The 25,470-nt window shown below is 50.0% G+C and overlaps 1 protein-coding gene across 1 annotated transcript in view; it reads right to left on the bottom strand.

Moving 5' to 3' along the window:
• Positions 1-25,470, bottom strand: part of Ago2 (argonaute RISC catalytic component 2) — an 82,371-nt gene that overhangs the window by 19,275 nt on the left and 37,626 nt on the right. Inside the window, exons 3-14 of the mRNA XM_021629060.2 lie at positions 19,815-19,935; positions 13,365-13,546; positions 11,692-11,828; positions 10,247-10,381; positions 9,673-9,760; positions 7,649-7,796; positions 6,626-6,745; positions 6,350-6,472; positions 5,433-5,566; positions 4,222-4,406; positions 3,304-3,463; positions 1,168-1,258 (exon numbers count right to left, since the gene is read on the bottom strand). Of these exons, the coding sequence (XP_021484735.1) occupies positions 1,168-1,258; positions 3,304-3,463; positions 4,222-4,406; positions 5,433-5,566; positions 6,350-6,472; positions 6,626-6,745; positions 7,649-7,796; positions 9,673-9,760; positions 10,247-10,381; positions 11,692-11,828; positions 13,365-13,546; positions 19,815-19,935 (1,624 nt within the window). The remainder of the gene's footprint in view (positions 1-1,167; positions 1,259-3,303; positions 3,464-4,221; positions 4,407-5,432; positions 5,567-6,349; positions 6,473-6,625; positions 6,746-7,648; positions 7,797-9,672; positions 9,761-10,246; positions 10,382-11,691; positions 11,829-13,364; positions 13,547-19,814; positions 19,936-25,470) is intronic.

Below are 25,470 nucleotides of genomic sequence, written 5' to 3'. Positions count from 1 at the left end.
TATTCCTTTAGAAAATCCTGACTAATATGAATATACTTGCCTAAGCCTCCAAAGCCTACGCAGAGGACCTGAACACAGTGGTGGGGGTGGGGGTGGAGGTGGGGAGAGGAACAAACTAATGGTGAGCAAGTAGAGATCAACGTGGCAAAAGGCCTGGGCCAGACCCCAAGCCATTTGGCTGTGTGGATCCTTTCTGACACTGGAGACGCTGGACACCACCTGAAAGCCACACCCGATAGCTATGCACAGCACACATGATACAAAAGGGGGCTCCTTTGTCTGGAAGGTGGAATGGTGTCCCATCCAATATCATATCCCATGCCCCACTCTTTAAGACAAATTAAACAATGGCGTTAAGTCATGTTGGCACCAACCGTATGCCAGGCACTGAGCAAGGACCTCATATCCTTTCACAATCCTAGGCTGACAACAGTACACGTGAAAAAGCCCAGAAAGATTGAGCTTAATTGCAGGAGAGAAACAGCAGAGATAAAAGCAGAGGCTTGAGGATGAGGCTCAGCTGGGTGTGAGGCTGCCGCCGCCATGCTGGGTGAGGGGTGCTGGATCCCACTCTAACCGAGGCAGCACCCATATGCCGGCTGCTATGCACAGGGCCTTTCGGCTCCATTCCCCAGGTGAGCCCTTCTCTGAGGCACTGATGGTGTAGGAAGGCATTTGAGGGGACAGGATCCGTTCAGACAAATGATCCAAAAGAATTGTTTTCTTTCATACCCGCAGCCACCCTGGCTCTAGAACTCTGTATTCTCTGACTAGAGCAGTGGTAAGAGAACAGACAGCCTTTGCACTCTGCACTCCAAAAGGCCAAAGAACACTTATTACAAATCCACAGCAGGCAGAGGGAGTGGTTGCTCAGTAGTCAGCCAAGGCCACATCGAAGGGCTCAGAGGTAATGTTCCCCCCAGAGGTGCCACAGACAACAGGAAAGGTGGCAGCCCACACACCTGTGACCTCCTCAGTCACCCCCATCACCTATTTGCCATTAGATCATGATCAGACAAACCAAGCAGGTTAGTAACCTTCATGTCTTTCTCCTAGCACACCACTGCAAACAGACCAGACACTTGAGGGCCCGGGGTGTTCTGTTTTCTCCTCCACCCCAGCAACATGACAAGGGCAGAGAAGGCAGAGGGAAGTGTGGACACTCACGGCAGCAATCGAAGGCTTCTTCCCATCACCAGCTGGTGGGTGGGTGACATCAGCTCCCAGAAAGATGACAGGCTGCTGGAACACTGGAGGCCTACAAGAAAGTGGGTGTTTGAGGCCCAGGCTTGGGACGCTATGTCTCTGGGAGGTAACCCTACCACTAACATGGGCAGTTTTAAAGAGATCTTCCTGCCCCCACCTCAATGAGTTCAGACAATATTCTGTGTGTGAGACCCTAGGTCGAGAGTAACACATCTCTATCTGAGGTGACATCACAGTTGTGCAAAGAGTCGGGCACTCCAAGGGGAGGGTGTCTATTTCACACTGTCACCTCCCAATCAAAGTCAGGTACAGTGGAGAGCCATAAGGTGACCACGGCAGTTCCTCTGGACATTTACCCAGCACCCACTCAGGACATAACCATGTAAGAACGGAAGCACTTCCTAAGTGTTCAGCATGTGTATCCACGTGCCCTTTCCAGGGAGAGGAGGACACCTGTCCCCTCAATCTCCACTATGGTTCCAACTGTCTGCAGGGGACCTGAACCCAGCCTCAGACTTAGGGTGGCATTTCTTTTTTTTTTTTTTCAATGCAGTTTATTCAGGAACCTTGAACAATCATCTGACCCTGGGGAAAGCCAGCCCACAGTTTAAATAGCCTTTGGGTGGCCAACCCCAGCGTGCCATGTGGGCAATAGAGTGGCACTTCTAAGACACACAGATTATGGCACTGTAGTCTTGGTAACCAACTCAAGATGCCAGGGTCCCCTCATTCTCCTCTGCTGGGAGGAAGGCAGGAGCTGGGCGGTAAAACACAGATCCTAACAACTGCCCTGCCACCACCAGGCCCCCAGGTACAGCTGGGCAGCGGCCGTGGGTGGGTATGATTCACCCGCCACAGTCCAAGCCACACCTGCCCTCAGCTTTCTCTAATCTGTAGCTCAGCAGCGGTTCCTATGAGCCCAGCCCGCCGCCGCCTCCCAGGCTCCTCTTAACTCTGTGCTGCCATGGCAACAAGATTCCTCTTTCAAGGTCTCCAGTGACATGGAGCGTCCCTGAGTCCAATGATTAGGCCACTCAGTGTGGCTCATTGGCATATTCTGATGCAAGACACACTTTCATGGCTGCCTCCCTTCCTTGCCTGTTCTTTCTATTACCAGTGTCCCTGAACTGTACCCTGAGCACAGAGCTCAGATCTCCTTGCCGTTCACTCAAGGGTGCTCATCCAGCCTCATGGCTCCTGCGCTCTGACAAGGGGCTCTCCTTACCACCTGATACAGGCCAGAGCCCCGCTCCCCAGCCAGAGCCACTCCTTTTTCATGAGGGTCCTGTCTTTGACACTAACTAGACCGAGAGTGTGAGACAAGTCTTTTTTCCCCTTCAATCTAGTCCACCTATTTCCATCTCCAAAACAATCGGGGCTCCTCATTCTGCCTGTCCCTCACTTCAGCCTGGCATAGACTGGCACCAGAGGCTTCCCAAGTACACTTCACATGGAGTCACAATCAGTCGCCCAAAACACAGGCCTGCCCATCACTCCCATGGTCCTTATGACAGTGTCCTCAACCGAGGTTATTATTGTGGTCACTCTCATCTTTTGCCTCCATCATAGGCCCACTGTCCTTGCCCTCTATCACCCAGGGTCACATCAGCCTCGGGAGGCAGATGAGGAAGACGACGACACAGTTCCACATCCACATCCCTTATCCCTACGGGGCATGCCGGCAGCCAGCACTTGGCACAGGAACAATAGCGGCTCCTACAGGGAACTTCCAGTCAAGTGCTCTGACCCTGGCAGTCAGCTACCAGCCTTGCGTGAGAAGAGTGGGAAATACAGAAGCCTGCATTGCAGCAACGCTCCAGAGACCACCACGTAACAAGAGTTTGGAGGCCCATTTCCTGACCCAGCTCCATCTCACTCCCTCTCACAACTCTTCAGAGGAGACTGCTGGTTCTGGCACAAGGAGCGGGGTGGCAGTGAGCTCTGCACTAGCCTTGAACGATCAGAGAGCCCAGTCACAACACTGCCTACCCCCTAGGAGCCTGGTTCTCAGGGGCCTGGGACTTACGCCCGCATGAACTAAATGTGAGCACTTCTCTAACGACCAGCCGGTCTGCGTGCCAGGTGTGGCCACCTCACCTGCCCTGGGGCAGCAGGATGTTGTTGACGCCTCCCAGTTTGACGTTGATCTTTAAGCAGAGATTGGATAGGGTCTGTGGCGTGGTCCTCTGCACGTTCTTCATCTGGACGCACTGAGTGGCCATCCCCAGCACTGTGTCTCCCACACGCTTGACTTCCGCTGCGGAGCAGAGGTGCACATGTCACAGCTCCTAAAGAGAAGCAGCTGTCTTCTGCCCTCTCTTGGATTGCACTGGTGCAGTGTTCAGCCACGGCAGCTGCACCAGGGCACCTATGGAAGATGCTGGCAGATGGAGGGGCAGAGCTCCTGGCTGAAACCCGCTGTAAAACTGCCAGGCACCTGTGCCTGTCTCCCTCAGCATGGGAAGCTGGAGGTGCATCTCATACCACCCATTTGTAATCCAGGGCCCAGGGTGGGGTGAGCAGAATCTGGCTGTAACTGAAGCCTTGTCATTCCTCAGCAGAAATGACACCCCATGTTGAGCAAATGCCTAGGTAGCTAAAAATACAATCAATGGCCTCCTCAAAACCTTTGGCAAACACAGAACAAGCATCAAAGAGCCACAACGAGCCACGTTCCTCCATCCCCAGATTCCTTCCTGAAGCAGCTGGTCACTGTGCCCAGGGCTGCTCCTAGGGCTGGCTCCAGAAACCAGGACTCCAGGAGCAATACTCATTGAGTCCAAACACTTCTCTGAACTTGCAGGGGAGAAGCATGCGTCTGTAGTCTGTCTGGGGCCAGAGAGGACAGACCTCGACTCATAACAACCACCAAGAAGCCCAGACCCCACCCCCCCCTTAGGCTCAGGAATGGGCAAGAGCCAATCATTTCATTCAGTAAACACCAAGCGGAACAGGCAACCCACACCCACTGGAAGCCCCTCAGCTCCCTGAAGGCTGCAGACAGCAGCCACCTACCATATACAGGAGTTTTGCCAGGCAGGATGACCACCACCAGCTGCAGGCCGGCATATGTGTTCTTCAGGTGACGGAACATGGGCTCCACGCTGTCGGCGCCCTGTGCGTATTTACAGAAGCAGGGCTGACCCTGGATAGGCATCCCGGCGTCTCTTGAGATCTTCCTCAGTTGCTCTGTGAAGGACCTGAGGGAAAAGGCCACTTTGCTAAGATGTACAGCATATGGTAAGGAAGTCATCAACCAGGGGCTCTGAATACAGTTTTAGCAAAAGCAAAATGAACAATAGAAAGGCACGTTGAATTTCTTCGGGACTGAGAATCCAGCTCAGTTGACAGTGCTTGCCCAGCAAGCAAAAGGTTTGATCCCCCACACGGGTATTTCATTGCATGACTGCAATGTCAGCATTTGGGAGAGGCAGGAGGGGCTACAGTTCGAGGCTAGCCTGGAACACATGTGGCTCTGTCTAAAAAAAAACAAATTAAGTTTTAAATTTGTTTTTGATAGGCCAGGATGGCGTCACCCTGTCCCACTCAGCATTCCACAGTCTTAGCCTCCAGAGGCTCAGTTTGGGGGTAGGGACCATGTCATGCTAGAATTAAATCTCAGACAAAGCCAGATATCAAAGCTCTATTAGTAACCCATGAACAGGGTGAGTGCACACATGCCCACAGAAAACCGAGGGATAGTGGTCAATAAAAAAATGCAGGCTCACAACCATCTATACTGGGATTGGATACCTTCTTATGGCCTGCAGGTGTACATCTGTACAGAGCACTCACCTACATAATCAATCAATCAATCAATCAATCAATCAATCTTGAAAAAAAAAAGACACAAATAACAACAAAAGAAGTCTAGGACCAAGAAAACTTTGCCATCGGCCTCCTGGGTGGCTGTGACTATAGGTTCCTGCTTCCACGTCCACTCTGCCTGTACTTTTATTCTACCTTTTGTTTTTCCACACTAAAGCCCAGAAGCCTGAGCGGCTGGCCAAGTGCTCTACCACTGAAATGGCACCGCTCGCCCTGGCTTTTGTTTTAGACTCAGTGCTCAGGTGAGAGCACTGCTTTCCCTCACACCTAGTCTGGCCTCTTCACATCTCATGTCCTAGGAGTCACCCCAGGCAAGGGTTAGAGAAAGGCTGCCCACCACTGATCTCAGGACCCCAATGACCCCCATCTGGGGACACGGAGGTCTCGAGCAGGCTTACTTCAGATGAACTTCAGTACACTGGCGCTGGGGTGCGAAGCAGGCAATCGCCCACACCTTGATCTCGATGCCTGTGTGGAACTGCTTGTTTCTCATGTCCCACACGCCCTGGACAGGGGTAGCAATCGCTTTGTTCTGCAAATAGAGAAAGAGAGTGCTTCAGAGTGAGGAAACAAATGGAAACATTCTTGCTGCTGGTCCTCCCCACCAGCACTTAACTCCTAGAGCACCAGACCATGGCTGTTGCTCTCCACCTCTCTAGCATCCCTTAACTAGCCCTGTAAGTAACCCCCACACGCGTGCAGAATGGGGGGTGCCGATTGGAAGGTGGCAAGCTACATGAGAAATGAATGGATGGCTGGACCAATATGAACTGGTGGATACAAGGGGTGAATAAGTAAGTAGATGGGAATGATGAAATTAGTAGAGCTGGACAGATAACGGCATGAAAGGATGGGTACATGGATGAAGTTGAGCGGGGTGAGATGGACAGATGATGGGAAGGCATGAATGGAGGAGCAAAGAATGGATAGGTAGGTGGGTGGATGGGTGAATGGGCTGCACTCAGATAAATGAATGGGAAAGCATCAATAATGGACAGATAAATAGATGGAGGTGAATAGAGTCAGACATTTTCAATTCCATCTCAAAATCCTCTGAAGAAGAAAGTGAAGTTTTGATGAGAGAAGACTTGGAAACACCGAAAGCAATGTGCAAACCTTTAGTCTTTGTCATGCGTGGGGTCCAATGAGTGCAGCTCTTGGGAGCCATCTGCCGTGTCCAGGGTTTATAATGGTTACAAACACACATGGCTGTCCTCCCTGCACCGCGTGCGCGTGCGCACACACACGCGCGCACACACACGCGCGCACACACACACACACACTCACACTCCACATGCCATCCATTTGCACCTACCCTGCCCCCGTAGAGGATAGAGGGGGGCTGCAGAACCCGCCCGGTCACATCTGTCATCTCATCCTTGACCATGATTCCAAATTCACGAACATATGGGTCTGTATTGAAACTTGCACTTCGCATCTTGAGGAAGAAAAAAAAATAGGGAAATGAGTCAGTGGAGGTCCTGGTCCCTCCAGGGCCCATCTCTGCTCAAAGTACAGAAATGTGTGCTGGGGGGTTGATGTCCTTGCCATGGTGCCCTATCTTGGAGGAACCTGAGGACCCAGTGCTCACCAATTTGCTGATCTCCTCTTGACGGTCCGGTGCTGACCTGGCAGTTGCTCTGATCATGGTTGAGGTCTGATTGTCTGTTAATTTCTTTATACATCTCTGTCCAGCGACTATGTTACAGACCTACAAAAAAGACCCACACAATTCAACACATGAGTTGTGCACGTTTCTAAGGGTAGTGGGAAGGGAGTTTTCAGAGGCTCAGCACCCAAGCCAGAGCCCTGGCTAGTGGTAGGCCTGCCCCCAAACCCACCACTCACAACAGAACTTCTAGGTACACCTGCCATGAAAGACATACATCCTTAAGCTTTGGTGGTACTCTGCTGGGCGCAAGGGACAATATTTAGAATTGTGAAATTGAGCTGGGCATAGTAAGGGCTCACATCTGTTGTGCTGGCTGATATGATGCCCACCTGGGGAGAGGGTACCTCAACTGAGGAAATGCCTCCATAAACTGAGGCTCTAGGCAAGCCTGTATAGTATTTTCTTAATTAGTGAAAGATGGGAAAGGCCCAAGGCATTATGGGTGATGTCACCCCCCAGACCAGTGGTCCCGGACTCCATACGAAAGCAGTTTGAACAAGCCATAGGAATCAAACCAGTAAGCAGCACCCCTCCACAGCTTCTATGTCAGTTCTACCTCTAGGTTTCTGCTGAGGTCCTCTTCCTGGTGAACAGTGATATAGAAGAGTAAATGAAATAAAGCCTTCCCTCCTCAACTTGTTTTTGGTCCTTAAGCAACACAAATCTTAAGGAAGACACTAATCATCCCAGAACTCACAAGGTGGAAGGAGGTAGGATCTCTGAGGCTAGCCAGGGCTATGCAGTGAGATCACATCTAAGAAACAGGGGGGCGGGTAATTCCATCTCAGCTGCTAATCTTACGCCATTTTGAGAGAAGGAATACACACAAAGGGAGGCAAATCTCAACAATGCCACAAATTAGCCCAGTCCTAGAGCACCAGGGAAGCCCAGCTGGATTCCAGCTTCTCCTCCCCAGTCAGGGTGTAGTCAGCGCAGACTTGCCTCCAGGGGAAGGTAGGTGTGTTTCTGCTCCTGTCCAACTTGTAAACACGGGAGGTGGGGGTAGCGCAGAACCAGCTTGTGCCTGTCCTTGAAGTACTGAGCCACGGTACACTCCACTGTCTGCCCACTCTCCTGCTGCAGTGGGAACCTGTGAAAGAGGTGATTCAGGCAAGAACATTGCAGGCCCCCTGGACACCGGAGCTCCCATACTCCTCCGGAAGGCCAAGCATCTGTGTTGTGTGGGAAGCAAATCCTTCAAGCATCTCCTGAACTATTCTAGAGGTCTTCACCTCTCAGGCTGCCTATGCCTACTGGCAAATATCAACTACCCACGCGTCTTAGAAAGGCACTAATCACAATTTCTATTGAACACAGAAAGATGAATCCAGAAAGGTCTGATGCTTCCCAGCAGACCATGGTGACTAAGTAACTCCTGTACCCTTGGCTCCCAGCGGTGAGAAGAAATTCCCAGATAAAAGCAGGCTGGTCTTAAATCTAGGGTTTCCTTGTAGGACTGAAGCAAGGAGTGATAACTAAGACATTAAATAGGGGAGGTGAGCTATGTACCACACGCAGGGGAAGGACAGCTCCCAGGTGGGACAGGCCATCTGGCCCAGTCTTCTTGAGCAGATTCCTCTGCTCTGTCCAGACTGCCAGGTAATCTGCCACCCCTTGTCCAACGGGCAGGTGACAGAACACGCATCTAGTCCATCAAACCCTGCTGTTCCATGAGGAGCAGACACCTTGGCACCCTAGCAACAGTGTTTTCTGTGAATGAAATAAGCCAGCAAGTTCTCACTAGGTACAATAGATCCAGAACAGGGCACAGTGCCGACGCTTGTCAGTTTTCTCCTAAACACACAGTCAATTGTGTTCTTGCCACTAGACAAACGACAGCACGACTGGCCACTTAACTACTCCAGTCAGCAGGGCTAGTCAGCTGTGCCAAGGGGCAGAATGGTGCCACAGGTGTCACTGCTCCTCCCAGACCTAAGCAAAGCAACACAGCAGACAGCCAACACTGTTAAGGCTGCTTCCTCTGTTCCCCTGTGCATATGTTGGGGAATTATATTTGTTTGCTCTTACCCATCCATCCATCCGGGTGTATTATCTGCATGTATGTCTCTACAGCAGAAAAAGGCACGGGATCCCATGGGACCACAATTATAGACAGTTGTGAGTTGCCATGTTAGGAATTGAACCCAGAACCTCTAGAAGAGCAGCCTGTATTCTTTACCATTGAGCCATCCCTCCAACTCCCACCTTTTTTTTTTTTTTGGTAAATTATTTTGCACATCATGGCATATGCCTTAAATCCCAGTACCCTGTAAGCAAATCCATCTTTGTGAGTAGTTCCAGGCCAGCTTGGTCGACGTAATGAATCCCTGTCTTAAAAACAAAACAAAATGGGGGCTGGAGAGATGATGGCTCAGAGCAATGGCTGCTCTTGCAATGGCTGCTCTTGCAGAGGACCTAGGTTTGATTCCCAGCACTCGTACAGTGGCTCACAGTCACCTGTATTTCCCGTTCCAGAGGAGCTAATACCCTCATCTAACCTCTACAGGGACCATATACATGCGTGGTGGACATACATGCAGGCAAAACATTCATACAATAAAAATAAAGATATAAAATTTTAAAAAACACTGAACTTACTGTATTTTAAATTATGTGTGTGTGTGTGTGTATGTGTGTGTGTGGGGGGGAGATTCATGCAGGTGCGGGTACCAGGGGAGTACGTAAGAGGCCGCTAGAGCTGGAGCTAGAAGAGGTTGTAAGCTGCCCAACATGGGTGCTGGGAATCGAACTTTGTCCTCCGCCAAGAGCAAGACACGCTCTTAACCACTGAGTCATTTCTCCAGCCTGTGGAGTTCATTTTTTAGAGCAGAGCGTGTGTGAGGCACAGAGGTAGCTGCCCCATCAGGACAGTCCCGTGGCTTCCGGTGTCTGGGAAGCTGAGTGCCTAGGGCAGGCCTAAGTTTGAAATGCGGGTTGGCTGAGGGTTGGCTGTTTGGCCGCCTTACGTTTGGTGACTGGCAGGCCGCCGGGTCACATTGCAGACACGGTACTTCCTCTTCATCTGACCACAGTGCGTTATCTCCACCTTTAGACCTGGTGACAAACAGCAGGCATCAGAGCTACTCTTGCCATGTGCTTACAGTCCAAGCCACACTCTACAGTAGGTTTCCACACTTGCAGCTTCGGCCACAGACGAAGCCATGGGGTTCTAGAGCTGAGGACTAAGAAATGGGGGCATCTACACCCACCTTGCTGGATCCACCTCCTCCAGAGATCCCTTCTGCCGGCAAAATTCAGCCCAGCGATGTGGGCGCCACTACAACCCTTCTCTGAGACCTATCGTCTGTGGCTCAGACAGGACACCCAGGCTCCTCCCATGCGGTTGTGCTCATTAGAGCCAGGGGCCCTCTGTGCATGGGTTCCGGCTATGTCAGAGTCAGTGTGCCTGGTGGCTTACTCTTCCCACAGCTCCCACCTCCCCCTTTGGAGGTGGAACAAGAACCCACACATGCATGGGCGGAGACTTTGGAGGTAGGGGTGGGGCTGGCCCCTGGCCTGCCGTGCAGAGTGGTTCTTTACCTTTGATTTCTTTGGTAAACTTTACCCTTTGGGAATCTGTCAGAGGTTTTTGTTGTTCTTCAATACTTTTAAAATCCAAAACTTCACAAACAAACTCGATCACTGGCTGTGCCTTGTAAAATGCTGTTGCTGACACTATATGCAGGAGAAGAAAGAGTCAGACAAGAACGTTCGATGGCGGCATCTGGAGTAATTCCTGTGACTACTCAGTAGCTCAGGAGACCCGACCTTGCTTCTCCTGTTTGGAGTGAGTCCTGGCCCTTTGTGATGAGAAAACCAATGTCCAAATATGCCCAGGGCTCCATACTCCAAGGGAGGGACTGGCCCCAGGGGTTCCATGCTTCCTCTAGCCAAAGGCAATGGTAAAGGATTGGCTGGGTCTGAAGAAGTCACTCAAGGAGATTACTGAGGTCTTGAAAAGTCTGGCCTGACAGGGGACATCCAGGATGTCAGATCCCGTCAGGTTTTCTGGCTACCTTCAGCAAGAGGCATTCCTGAGGTTTTCCTTTCATGTAGTTCTTTGACAATCAATGCACATCTGAGCAAGGTGTGACCTGTGGGCCTTCCTGGGGCTGTTGTAAGAACTTGCCTCTTCCTGGCTGTCGGTCTCTGGCAGCGGGAAGAGGACTACAGAGTATGACCCTGAGTCTTCTGAAGCAGGAGGAACAATGGGGGGGGGGGGGTACAGTGTCCCTAACGTTGAAAGCTAACTAGGTTGTGGGGGCTCTGAACCAAACAACGGATTAGTCTGTTGATGGAATCACAATTGAATGGTATGTCTTGGGGGTTGTAAGAACTCAGATGAAGGTCCTGACCCGAGGAAGAGCTTAGCTTCCTGGAGATGTGCTCTCAGGAAGGCCCCTTACCCCGACCCCCTTCTATCTCCTTGCTTCCCAGCTACCATGTGATAAGCAGCTATGCTGTGTCACAGCCGCTGTGTCATGGTGTTTTCTTCAGGATGACAGCATCAGCTTACTGTGGCCTGAGGCCTTTGAAACCCTAAGCAAATCTTTAGTGCTATAAATGGTTTCTTCTAGGTACCTGTCACAGCAAGGACAGGGCTAATATAGCCCTAAGGATGGAAGATCACTAGGCAGTGGTCAGCCATTGGCACCAAATGGTGCCCTTTCCTTAGTACAGACAGCAATGAGTAATCAGGAAACATGGGAAGAAAGTGAGGGTTGTAGCCCCAACCCCACACCTCGGGTGCTCTAGCAGTGCAAAGGGCCTGGTAGAGGCAGCTCTCCAGGCTGCCTCAAGGGTCCCTGGGGATGGAACACTCCAAGGTCCTTGATATCCAACTAGGAACTACCTCAGACACCAGGCTGGTGCCACACCAGAGCCCTGCTACAGACGGCGATGAGCCTCTGGGCTCCTCCGCCCACTGCAGCGGGAGCTGCATGGGCCCCCTCCACCCTGCATTAAAGCCCGTGGGCTTTCCTTACCATCGATATTCAGCATCATTTTCCAAAGAGAAGGTCGGACGGACTGATGGAAGCCAAACCACACTTCTCGGCCCCCACCCAGAGGGTTGGAACAGCCTTCAGATGCAGTGAAGAAGGAACGGCCAACAGGGGTGTACCTGCAACAGGGGCAAGCCCTCCCCTGTCAGACACTCAGCCAGGAAGGGCCACGCTGACTCCATGTCTCTCCCCCAGTCATCCCAGCAGCCACAGCTACACTCCGACATTCTAGGCTTTCTTCTGTGAATTTCACTCTATGGAGCTCTGGTCTGCATCCACACCGTGTAAGCGGCGTCCCTGTGGGCTTACACCGTCCAGCAGTCTGTACGGGACACTGGACAGCTTCCTGTTTGCAGAGCCTACATGCTGAGCTGTGCACACAGATGACCTGAGCTGCAGGCTGCCCAGCCATGGCAAACACACTCTCTCTGCACCCTCGGCTATAGACTACTGGACACGTGGGATGTGCCACCACTCAGGATGCCAAAGGGAGGACACTCTTCAGCCGAGGTACAGGGGGCACTGTTTGTTAATGAAATCATCAAGTGTGTCCTTCTTACTTCCTGCCTGTGCTTGTTAATCCTGTTGCATCTTACCATCTCCTGATCGTAAAAATGAGTGTAAACAATTCAAAGGAATTCAGGAGGAAGAAACCATAGGAATTCCTGCTGCTCAACTAAACATTAGACAATGTGGCCAGTGAAGTAGCTCAGAGGGTAAAGGGTGCTTATAGACAAGCCTGATGAACCAGTACCATTCCTAGGATCCACATGGAGGAAAGAGGAAACTGACTCCTAAGTTATCCTCTGACCTACACACACACACACACACACACACACACACACACACAAACACACACACAAGGCATGGCCACACAAATTAAAAATACCGGTTTGTTTTTGAACCATAGACAAGATCTTGTTAATCTCCATTTTGGGCTATTTCTGTGCCTACCTGCCTCCCTCCCCTCAATACTTCTTGGCAGTGATAGACATGCCAGGGCCCTGCCAGAGTGACAGCTGGCTCTGGGACATAGTCTCCTCGATGCCTAATGTGTAGTTGGGGAGCCAAAGGAACATCCAATTTTCTCCAGAGCAGAGAGGGGTCAATCCCACGGCCTAAGCCCAGACGAGTTTTTTTTTTTTTTTTTTCTGCTGCTCACTTCTGATCTCCTTAGTCAATTTCCACCATTTCTGAGGTTCTACTGTGTGCTTTGTGTGAGAGCCAAGTTCAGACGTGGCTCCGTGGGCTTGGTCCCATGTTCTAGTCAGTGCAACACATCCTCTAGCAAGAGGAAAAAGGACAAATCATTGAAACGATCTGTACCGCCCTTTGTTAGGTATAGCAAATGTCATAAGAGCTGTGGCAAGGTCTCGCAAGGACAGGCACTCAACCAAGCATGATGTGGATGGTCAATGTGGTGTCCAAGTGTGGCCCTGTGAGCTCACAGCCAGAGGTGAACCTTCTACACTCAGGCAGGGCCACTGGTGATGACTCTAACGTTATCTTCTTCCATCTCTGACTGTTTGCCCCACAGCCTGCACATGTGAGGCCAGCAACACTGGCTCCTCCCTTCCTTGGTCAAGATCTCAATCTTTCTGAGAACACTCCGCTTCAGCTTGTAGCCCTTTCCCCCACCCAGCTTAGGCCCTCACCTCATGGATGGCAAGTGCCTCATGACAACGTCCAAGGCCTGGATCGTCTCGAAAGGGACGCTGGGCAGCCGCCCCGAAAGTGCATCGTGTAGCGCCTGCAAGCTCACGCACGACACCCACTTGATGGAGACCTTGAAGATGCGATCTTTACCTTCTCCTGGCAGTGTGACCTCCAGTTCCACCTGTCAAACCGAAGCACGAAGGTCATTTCCTCCCCCAAAGCACAAGAAATTAAAATTTTTATCTTACTTTTGTGTGTGTGCAGCGGTGCAACTGTGTGGAGGCCAAAGGCCTCCTCAACTGCCTTCCAGTTTACAGGTTCAGCCTTTCTTTGAACCGGGGGCCGGCTGGTTAGGCTAGGCTGCTCAGCTCTGCACCCGCTGCTGAGGGCAGAACTCAGGTCCCCATGTTTTTGTGACAAGCACTTTACCAAATGAGCCACCTCCCCGGGCTCAGCTTTATCTCCTTTCAACAAATGTGCAATCACACAACTGTGTGAGGCTGGGGGCCAGCATACTGGACAGAAATGTACTTGTCCAAAAGTGGTCAGAAGTGTATTCAGCTCAATCCTCAGCACACAGGGCATTCATGACTCGAACAGTTATTCAATCTACCCATAACTTAATGTCCACTGTCGGATCTCAGTTGTGCCTACAACACTGCATCATGACTGTGGCTCATACACCATTGCATAGGTAAAGATCAAAATGGCTTTGTTGCCAGGAGCAGTGGTGCGCACCTGTAATCCCAGCACTAGGAGGCAGAGACAGGTGGATGGATCTCTGTGAGTTTGAGGCCAGCCTGGTCTACAGAGCAAGTCCAGGACAGCCAAGGCTACCCAGAGAAACCCTGCTTTGTTATCTGCGGTTGACACGTGCCCATGTTTCTGGAATATTTTATCCTTAAGTACCCAAAACTTACAGCAGGGAGACTGGTTCACCTCACCCTATAAGTATCACCAGACACTGAGCTGAAAAAAGCCCAAGGCCCCAGGGCCAGAAATAGGCAGAAAGGGGACTGGGGTTTAGGATGGCCAATGACAGTACTCATAGGGAAACCAACCCAGATGTGTGTCCAGAACCCAAGTATGTCTGGTACATCACATAGCCCCAGTCTATGTAGGAAAGATGGTAAACTGGCTAGACTCAGCCTCTGAGGACATATACACTGATCCGTGCGGATCTTGCTTGGACATCTCTAATGGAAGTTTCATTTTCTTTGTAAACTCAGTTATGTTATATAAATGTTTTTTTTTAATCCCAAGTGTAGGATTTCAGTCGGGCTTTAGTTTGCCCACAGCTGATAGTTGTCTCACTCGGGGCATGATCTTTGACAGCTGCTAACAGCCTGCCACATGAGGCAAGGAGAGGGGTGTAGCCTAGGGCTCTGATGATATAAATATGACAGCCCAGAAAGACAGAGTGTGGTGAATGGCAGTTTGGAGAGACCAGAGACAGACGGACAGTGTGGCAATTCGGAGCGGTTAGACAGAGAGAAACGCTTCAGAGCACAGCAGCTTAGAGGAAACTGCTGGCTGCGTCTGTGGTTCATGGAGAATGGTATAGCCAGGAGAAGTAAAGGGGTCTGTGTCCCCTCTCCCCACTAACCTTTTCTCTCCTACCTAGGGTTGGGCCATTGATGGGAAGTAGAGGCCTAAACACCCCAAGTAAAAAAGTGTTTTAAAATGAGCGCTACAGACACCCTTGCCAGAAGGAAATCAAATTGAGAAAAAAATTGTGTGCGTTTTGGTACAGCACACCACTAAGAAACAAAGGGAGAAGAAAGCTGCACCCAGACACAAAGAAACAGTGTTTGGGGGATGTTGTGAACACACAGAAGCAGCTGTGTCTTCAAGGTTTCCCTGTCCTCAGCTATGGGGCCACATGCCCCCCTCCCCACAGAAGGAGCGGCAGCACCAGCAGGTGTCTGGCGTCACAACCACTATGCTGACAGGCCAGAGGGACAGCTGCAGGGCTTGGTGCCATGCATCCTTGTCTGACAGGGACGTGCAGGTCACGTTCTGTTTCAATGTGCCCAGGGAGCCACTGTGACTTTGCATAGAAATCGTCTGGGAAAACAAGTCACTTGCCTGTGCTTGAGAAGTTTTTTTGCTTGTCGATTGGACAGAACTAGAACCACCCGAGAAGTGGGAGCCTCAAGTGAGGAATTCCCTTTGTCAGACTGGCCTGTGAGCATTCTCGAAGGAGGGCCCAGCCCACTCTGAGTGGAACTTCTTGAGGGGTGGTTCTGGATTATATAGAAAAAGCAAACTGAGAAAGCCAGTGATCCATGTTCTTCTATGGTCCCTGCTTTAGTTCCCCCCGAGGCTCCTCACTTGTCTTCTCTCAATAACGTCCTGTAACCTTTAAGTCAAATAAGCCCTCCCCAACCCCAACCTGCTTTTGTTTTTATCCCAGCAACAAAACTTGGTATCAGAAGTGGGGTGTTGCTGCGCTAGGCCTGACCATGTTGTTCTTCTGGAAGGTTGTGGAAGCGTCTGGAACGTCAGGCTAGCAGTGCGCAGAGCCTAACGAGCTGTTGTTAAGGGAGCTTGAAAGAAAAGAATGTTGAGAGTAGTGCAGACAACAGAAGCTTGGCTTGTGAAATGTAGTGGGAAGCAAACACCATCAGAGGCATTGGTGTGATGTATTTGAATTAAGAGTCGATGTTAGTGAACCTTTTGTGTTTTATAGGGACAATTGATGCTGATCAGCTGTAATTAGTAAAAGACCAGTATCACTGATATGAAATAGTCTCTGAGTATTTCCTTCGGGTCAGCACACAAAAGCAGTGGTCTAGAGGGACCTAACACTGCCAATTAAAGCTGAAACATGGTAATATTTATATCCTCCACACGGTACTAGCTTTGATGGCACGAAAGCTGAAGAACTGAAGGAGTCATGGAGAGAAGCTGAGGCTTGGCACCACATGGCAGGCTTAGAATTTCTGAAGAGGGGTCATTAGTGAGGGTGCAGCCTCAGTTGCAGTGGAGACCCCAGGATTGAAAGGGTCATAGAATGCAGCTGAGACTTGATACCAAAAGGCTGGGTCAGAGTCCCTGAAGAAAGTGCAGGAGGCCATTGGTAAAGTGTGGCCTCATCTGCAGTGGAGACCCCATCACATTGGAGCTGTCAGGACGGGGGGATGACCATCACAGGCAGTAGCAGGGGGAGTGTGGGGTCAGATCCAGAAGTGGCACTGCCCAAATCCTGCAGACTCCAGAAGACCATGAGTAATCCAGACACTGGGCACTGAGCTTTTCTTATGAGACAGGCTCTCACTCCATAGCCTTGACTGGAACTCATGTTTCCCTTGCTCATCCTCCAGTGGGACTGCTTTTACACCCTGGTTCTTCTTGTTCTCAATAACAAAGTATTTAACTTGTTTTTAATTTTACAGGAAAATCCAGTTAAGAGACTTCGGATATTTTTTTAAAGACTGTGAACTTCTGTTTTGTTTTTTTAGAACCAGAGTCTCACTGTGTAGCTCTTGGCATCCTGGAACTCTTTCTGTAGAACAGGCTGGCCTAAAACTCAGAGACTTGCCTGCCTCTGCCTCCCAAATGCTGGGATTAAAAGTGTGCACTACCATGGCAGGGTTTTTAAGGTTCTATTTTATGTAGGGGTATTTATACGACCTCTGTGTGATAAACAGGAAAGAGTCATGGTTTAAGAGTGATGTTTTTATGTGTCAGGTTGGCAAGGGGTCCACTCTTCTTGTCACACTGACACAAGCTAATGTCACCTGGGAAGAAAAGATCCTCAGCTAAGTACCTCCACCAGACTGGCCTGTAGGCAAATATGTAGGAGGTTTTCTTGACTAATGATCGATACTGGAGGGCTCAGCCCATTGTGGGCAGTGCCACAATTAAGCCGGTAGGTCTGGGTTGCAGACGCCACGGGAAACAAGCCAGTAAAGGATGATTCTTCCACGCCTACGCTTCAGCCCACACCTCTGTTCTTGCTTTGACTTCCTTCCCTGACTTCTCTTGGGGTAGGCTTTGAGGCCTCCTATGCTCCAGCTAGGCCTCGGGTAGCAGTCTCCTTCTGTTGCCTTAGGATCAGGATGTAGAACTCTCCTCTCCCTCTCCAACATCGTACCTGCCTGCACCCCACCACACTTCTCAACGTGACGATAATGGGCTAAACCCTCTGAAACGGTAAGCCAGCCACACAATTAAATGTTTTTCTTTATAAAAGTGGCCATAGTCATGGTGTCATGTCACAGCAATAAAACCCTAACTAAGACATCAGGACATGTGAGCCAAGTAAACCCCTTCCCCTCCAAGTTTTCTTGGTCACAGTGCTTATCAGCAACAGAAAGTCAACTGCAACAGTAGCCCTACAAACACCTGCATCAAAACCAGTGCATTTGTGAAGTGTGCCAGGGACCCAGAAATGCCCTGGCAGGTGAAGGCAGAGACACAAGGGTGGGTGTATGTAGGCTTCTCAGGGGCTCCCATGAGCTGGGTCTCAGCCGTAATTTCCATCTAAGAAGGGGACACTTAACTCTCCCTGGCCTGGGAGGCAGCAGCTCAGAAGCTGCAAAACCCCCAGGCAGCTGGCAAGAGAAGGCACAGCTGGACACAGCTGAGGGTAATGCATCGAGTGAAAGAAGACTGGGGACTTCAGTACCAACTTTAGAGGAAATGGTATAACTTTCCAGTTCTGTGCCATCTCAAAGTGAGACCACGGGGCTGGCAGGTGCAAGTACTCTCAGCCCTAAGGAATTGCTGCTTTCTTTCCGCATAGGCCAGCAGCGAGGTAGACACCAACAGGAGAGGTGAGTTCTGGAGAGGGCTGCACCTTGGAGAGGTGATGTGACGTGGACACTGATGTACACCCATGGCAGGTACCACGGTCCCCACTGAGCCACTAGGTAGATGCTAAGCTAATGAACTCAAGGAGAGTCCTTTCTTGCTACAGATGACAAAAAGAGAGAGAAAGCTTTGCTGGTAGTAAAAGAAAGAAAAATATTTGTGATGGGCTCAGACAGGAGGGAAATCCCCACGTTAGCTGAGAGGTTCCCAAGTTCTCTGGGGCTCCAGAGTCATAGGAAAGCACTGTCGAGGTCTAGGATTAAGTCAGAAGGAACCGTGCGCCTCCAAGTGCTGTGTGCAGGCTAACACAAACAGGCAATAACGCACCTACCATACCTGCGGAGGGCTCATATGTCTTGGGCAGTGGGCTGGAGCTCTGCAAGCCTTGCTACTCACACCACAATGTGAGAGCAGAGAACACACAAAGCCTCCGGACCCGCAGTGGATCACACTGCAGCTGAGTCCCAAGGTGTCCCACATACAGGAGAGGCGGGGCTGCCTGTCCCAGCTGCTCCACTCTGTGGGGGATGTCAGGCTGGCGGCGGGGGCAGGGACTGTGTCAGGTCCCGTTACGAGAAGAGGCATACAGGCTACATCTGTTTTCACTACAGTTTGAGCTGGTAGCTCATATGACTGTGTGTCTGCATCTGAGCATCAGAGACGTACCATCCCTCCTTCAGGACGCCTCTCCTCAGGCTCCTCCCAGTGTCTAATTATAAATCTGTACCAACAAAACTGTGAATAAACTCCTTATGCTTTTCTTTCTTATAGAGCTTTAAACAAAAACAAATGTGTAAATTAAACACAAAACCTTAAGATCAATAAATCTCCAATTCACAGCATGTTAATTTGCCAGGGAGAGCCTGCTCAGCTCATTTACACCCAGTCCTGGGATTCCCTCCAACTCAGAACCCTCTGCCCATCACCCTATCCTGGAGTGGCAGTGACAAGCCACGTGCCACTTGTGACTGGGAAAAGCGAGATCAGAATATGGCCCAGGGAGCTGGGTAGTCATCGGCCCCTCTCTCTGCCCTTAACATAGCGCATTCCTGTCAGCATGGTGACACGGAGCAGAGCCACCAGGTACCAAGACCACCTGGCTCCACTGGGAATGCGGACAGGCACAGAGGAGCCAAGGCTTTTGGTCACTTAGCAACACAAACGTCTTCAGGCCTGCAGAAAATGTGCCGGGCCCATCATTCTCAGACATGTCAAGGTCTGGACAGAAGCTTTATTACTTTTTAAATAAAGCGAAGATAAGGGCAAAAATAATAAGGGAAGGTAACTGTTTTCTACAGCCACCGCGGCCAACCTGACTCATCTTCCCCCTCCTCACTGCAGAGGCTGCTGCAGCACACCGCTCTGTTACGCTGCCAGCAACACACACGCACACGCACACACCACACACACAGGCTGCGTCTGCTGCTCTGTGGGCTGCACTGGGGAGTGTGTTCTCTATCTGACCAGCCTCACTGCACACCTCAGCACACACCTCATGGTGAGGCCCACACACAGCAGCTTCCCTGGCCTGCCAGATGAAGTGATTTTATACAACATCAGAGAAGTAACCCTGGGGCATGTCTGAATCTCACCGCACCACCTGCACTCGGCCATGGCACTTGTAGCCTCACCTTGTCCCTGCCGATTGGAAGGGGCATGGCAGTGTACAGGTTCTTCCTTCCATCGAACACTGGCTTCCGGTCCCCGAAGATCTGGGTCTTAAAGTGCTGGACCATGTGCTCCACTATTTCCCTGAAACAGACAGAATTCATCAAAATGTCAAGGAAGCTGAAGAGGCGGCATGGGGGTTGGCGTCTGTCTGATAGAAGTGAGCTTCAATTTGAAGCCACTTAAGGAGACCAGGGTTTCCACCTGTCATGTGGCTTTCTGCTCTCTGCTGTGGGGGTAGGGAGAAAGTAATAAATGCACCACGACCTGAAGCCGGCTTCTCTCAGTTTACTGGTCGCACAAATGTGGGACAGCATCCTGTTGAGTTACATGGACATATTAGTGGATGCTTCCGTTACCTTCGGACTGCCCACGTGCATTGAAATGTAGCCGCTGGACTCTCTTTCCCAGAGTTGTAGATCATCTGTTATGGGGCTGGATATCCCCCATAGTCCACAGACCACAATTTCTGGCACATAACAGGGTACCTCGCCTGTGAGGGCCATGGGCATCACCAACATCTTAGATGAAACCCCTCCTCAACTCTCTCCAAGACAAGCAGAGAGGAGCTGCAGAGACATCGGAGAGGAAGCCCTGGGCTGAGCAGGCACGCGCTCGGCTCTGGACCTCACTAGGCTGTTACTGGGAGCCCTCGGGAACGCCTGTGCACGCTGTACCCAAGAGCAGCCCACATGCTTAGCACAAGGACAACAAGCATCAGCCGGCCACCTGGCCTCAACCTTGCCAGCAGGCCACACCACCATCACCATTTTCTGTGGGGAAACACTGAAGCCCAGGGCCTCCAAGAGCAAGGTGCCCTCTTCTACACCCAGCTTCCTGGCCCCTGGGAAGGGCTGTGCAGTAACTGGCATGTGCTTGCTGTTACTTTCACTACAGTTCTGGAAGTCTCTTTAAAAAAAAAAAAAGAAAGCCATACTTCAGTTAATTTCTAATTATGCAGGTTTTCTGCTACCGCACGCTTTGTGAGACAAAGCTAAACACTTGCTCAGACTGCCTCCCACCCCAGCTTTCACACAAGACTATGAACAATCCACAGTTTTATACAGCCACACAGACACATTAATTTTTTTTTAAATTGCTCTTATATTTTGTTTTAAAAAAGATTTTTGTTTTATTTTTAATTACATGTATTGCGTGTGGGTGTGTGCATTCAAGGACAGAGTCTGTGGAAGGCAAAGGATTCCTTGGAGCTGGAGTTACAGATGGTTGTTAGCTACTTGGTGTGGGTGCTGGGAAATTCACTGCCACAGTCTCCAGTGATCATTATTCTTTTACATTAGGCTATCTGGAGCCTGATAATGTCCTACTATGTATCTTTCTTTTTTAACCCCATGAGACAGGGTTTCTCTGTGTAGCCTTGGCTGTCCGGGACTTGTTTTGTAGACCAGGCTGGCCTCAAACTCACAGAGATCCATCCGCCTGCCTCTGCATCCTGATTATAGGTGTGCGCCATACCACCTAGCCCTACTATGTGTCTTAAGGATATCTTCTTTTTTTTTTTAAGCTTTTTTTTTTAAAGTTTTTATTTATTATTTATACAACATTCTGCCTACGCACCAGATCTTACTATAGATGGTTATTAGCTACCATGTGGTTGCTGGGAATTGAACTCAGGACCTTTAGGAAGGACGGTGAGTGTTCTTAACCTCTGAGCCATCTCTCCAACCCCTAAGGATATCTTCTAACTACTATGTACAACACATATAAATATAGATATAATCAAGCTATAACAACATCCAGGTAAGCTATTGATTACCTATAGATAGAAACTTGGGAATGTATCTACCTATCCTTTTGAGATAATCACTTAAAACTAAAATACTAGGCCAGAGGATATGCAGTATCTTTAATGTATGTACCCAACCGCCTTCTTAAACTTGTAAAGCAGACTATGCCACAGATGGGCTGAAATCAGGGCCAGGAGGAAAGAGGGATGGATGAGCTACTTCCTCGGCAGTAACTATATTTTTTGTGAGTCTAGCCATGCCCTCTAGAAACATGAGGCCTAGCTATCTCGTATTACGGCAGGCAAGACTGAGGTGTCCCTGCTGGAAGGTGGGTGCATGATGTCATAGCACGAACAGTGACATATCTCTGGCTATCAAAGCCTCCCAGTTGGGCTAATCTTGGCTTTCACAGTCTGCTGTGCATGGAACAATGGGAAAGAGACAAAGACAGGGGCAGAGTGAGGGCAGCAAGGCAGAGTTATGCCCATGACATGAGGAAAGCATGAAATTAGCACTCAGCTAGCTACCTTCCTGCTGAGCCCATTTTGCCAAACTGTCCTGCTGGGTGCTTCTCCACTAGGGATGGAAGTGGGATCCTGTGCAAACACAGTTAAACATTGGCCTGCTTCAAGGGGAGAGCCCACAATTGCGCACAACACTGTTTCTGACATTACATCACATTGACTACCATAATCTTATGGCCCACCACAATTAACAGTGAAATGAAGAACGTTAAAGGTTTGCATATTTAACCAGCCAGAAGCTCTCATAATTATCTGCAAGCCTAGTGGGCTGGTCCTCGCCTCGGTCCGCACCACGCAGGCCCCTCAGTTGCTGAGAGACTGAGCTGACGCAGTTCAAACCATGGCAACCTCAGCTTCTTACAGACATGACAGGCAAAGAGCAGCAGAGTCCATAAAACAGCACGTGACCACTGCCAGCCACACGCGAGAGCCTGATGTAAGCCTGAGTCACGCCTCCTTTCAGAAAGGGCTTTCTGCTTGCTGTGGATGGCATGACAAGAGCCTGATGGGAACCACAGAGCCCAGACGACAAGAGTGCCTTTGCCTACCCTTATTCTAGTCCAGAGGGTATATGCTACAACATTTGAGACCAACAGGTTTCTGTTCCAGGAAGCTAGCAAGCAAACTGACACACCCATTATCAATCTTCATTGAGACAATATAAAAGACCCAGAAAGACCCTCAGCACTGACAGCTATGGCTTCTGTGGAGAAACATACTTGTTACAGGAACACATTAAAAGGGCCTGATGTGTAACACACTCTAGGCACACTGGTTCAGCAAGTCAGATAACAAGAGTCCTAAGGCTCTCCTCCTCCAGCAGCTGGTACAGAAGGTACACCAGCATGGGGGCACCAGCACCCCTGGAGACAGTCTGCAACACAGATTAAGGCTCTCCCACAATGCAGCTGGCTTTGGACTTAGCCTCTTGCCTTAAAATGTTTAGAGGAAACAGAAGGTCGCTGTTTGGGGACTGAGTTACTGGCGGTGGGCCACTGGCTTCACATTTACTGGGCATCCTGGCTCTGGAGCCCAGCAAAGCGGCAGACCCAAAGTTGCAGGGGTGGAGAGCTTTAGGCCAAGAAAATGGCAACTGGATTGATTCCCTCAACACCCTGCCACGTCAGGTACACCCCACAGATGAGCCAAGATCACGGTGTGGGTATGTGATCCAACCACAAAGGTGGCATACAGCCTAAGGGAGAGCCTGCGCTCTGACAAAATCTCTCGGAAAGGAAACTCAACAATGAGTGAGTGAGATGGGCTGTCCACAAGCAGAAACCAGAAGTCGTCCTCAGGGGGCCTGGGAGATGGCTCAGTCAGTGAAGTGCTTGCCATAGCATGAGGACCTGAGTTCTGATCACTACGTTGGAGAAACAAAGACAGCTGGATTCTGGGAGAGCACAGGCAGACCGGCATGGTCTAATCTGTAAGCCTTGGGACCACGTGACAGACCCTGACACAGAAACAGGGGTGTGCTAAGGAATGACACACAGGTTGACCTCTGCCTTCCACAGGCACATTCACTCATTTGTGCACACATGATGTTTGAGGAAAAGCAGTAAAAACTATCCCAGTTGAAAAAATCAGAGTACCCTGATTCTTAGCTCACAGCCCTCTGACCGAACGTAGAGATCCCTGGCCTTGCACGCGAAGAGTAGCAATTCTGAAGAAGAGGGAGAAAGAAGCTTCAAGAAATGAAAGCCAGTATTGTCCCATATACCTTGAAAGGCCAACATAGAGTTCGAGAAACAGGAATCCCAAAATATTTACACGGGCAGGCTGTAGTCACATGGTGGGAGAACAATATTAAAAATAAGAAGAGAGGCAGTTAGCTCAGCAGTGGCTGTTTTTGTAGAGGACCCGGGTTCAGTTCACCACCCACGTGACAGTTCACAATTGTCTGTCACTCCAGGGGACACAGCTCCCACCTCTGGCCTCTGCTGGTACACAAACACACAGACAAAACACCCATACACATAAATAAAATTAACTTAAAACGTGAAAACAAATTACGACACGTCCACTATTGTAACCAGCTTGTTTTTCTTCTGTGTGAATGTTTGAAGAAGAGAGACTATGTAACCCTGGCTGGTCTGGAACCTTCTATGTAGACCAATCTAGCCTTGAACTTAAGGGATATGCCTGCCTCGACCTCTCCCACACGTTGAGGTTAAGGTCATGCACCACCCGGCTTGACCTCAGAAACATAGGGTGTTCAACTGCTGTTACCAACACAGTGGGCGAGAGAGAACCGACTCTGCTAAGTCGTTCTTGGACTTCCGTGCGCACACTGCAGGATGCGCACGCTCTGTCTCTCTCACAGATAAACACAATATGGATAAATGTAATAAAAATTTTAAATTAAAAAGTGGGTGGGCTGGAGAGATGGCTCAGAGGTTAAGAGCACTGGCTGTTCTTCCAGAGGTCCTGAGTTCAATTCCCAGCAACCACATGGTGCCTCACAACCATCTATAATGAGATCTGGTGCCCTCTCTGGCCTGCAGGTATACATGCAGATACAATATTGTATACATAATCAATACATAAAAATTTTAAAAAAGGTGAGTTAGCAAACTGGCCCAGTAGGCAAAGGTGCCTGCTACCTAACACTCTGAGCTCCAGGCTTGAGAACCATAGAAAGATGCAACTCTATGTAGATGAAGACTAGAATGATTCCTCTGGCCAGGCCGGCCGGCTTCCTGGCTTCCTGGTGTTAAGATTACAAGTGTAAGCCACCATGCTTGCTTATAAATCACTTCTAAGTAAGAATTATCAAATATAAAGGAAGACACCTTCTATTATTGGAGGTTAGTCTGTCATTGGGACACAGCAATTAAAAGCACGGTGTGATGGTGCCCGCCTTTAATCCCAGCACTGAGGCAGGTGCATCTCCAAATTCCAGGCCAACCTGGTCAATACACAGAGCTTCATTCAGGCCAGCCAAGGCTCCATAGTAAAATTCTGCCTCAACAACAAAAACCAAGCTGGGCACAGTGGTGCAGGCCAGTAACCCCAGCACTCAGGGAGGCAGAGGCAGGCGGATATCTTTGAGTCCAAGGCCAGCCTGGCTTACTTAAGAGTCCAGGACAGCCAAGGCTACAAAGAGAAACTGTCTTGAAAAGAAAAGAAAAAAAAAAAAAAAAAAAAAAAGAAAGAAAAGAAAAAGAAAAAGAAAAAATGACACAATTAGAGCCAGGGAAATGGTTTGGTGGGTGAAGGTTCTCACTGCTGAATCCAAACACCTGAGCTGTATCCCTGGGCCCCTCTTAGGGGAGGAGAGGACCAAGTTCCACCAGTTAACCTCAGCACAGCTTTCTCAATACACAGGGACAATGAATAAACGT

The sequence above is a fragment of the Meriones unguiculatus genome, chromosome 8 (genome assembly GCF_030254825.1).
Source record: "Meriones unguiculatus strain TT.TT164.6M chromosome 8, Bangor_MerUng_6.1, whole genome shotgun sequence".
Classification (NCBI taxonomy): Eukaryota; Metazoa; Chordata; class Mammalia; order Rodentia; family Muridae; genus Meriones; species Meriones unguiculatus.
Note: the sequence above shows the minus strand (reverse complement) of the source record. Positions and strands in the feature narration are given on the sequence as shown.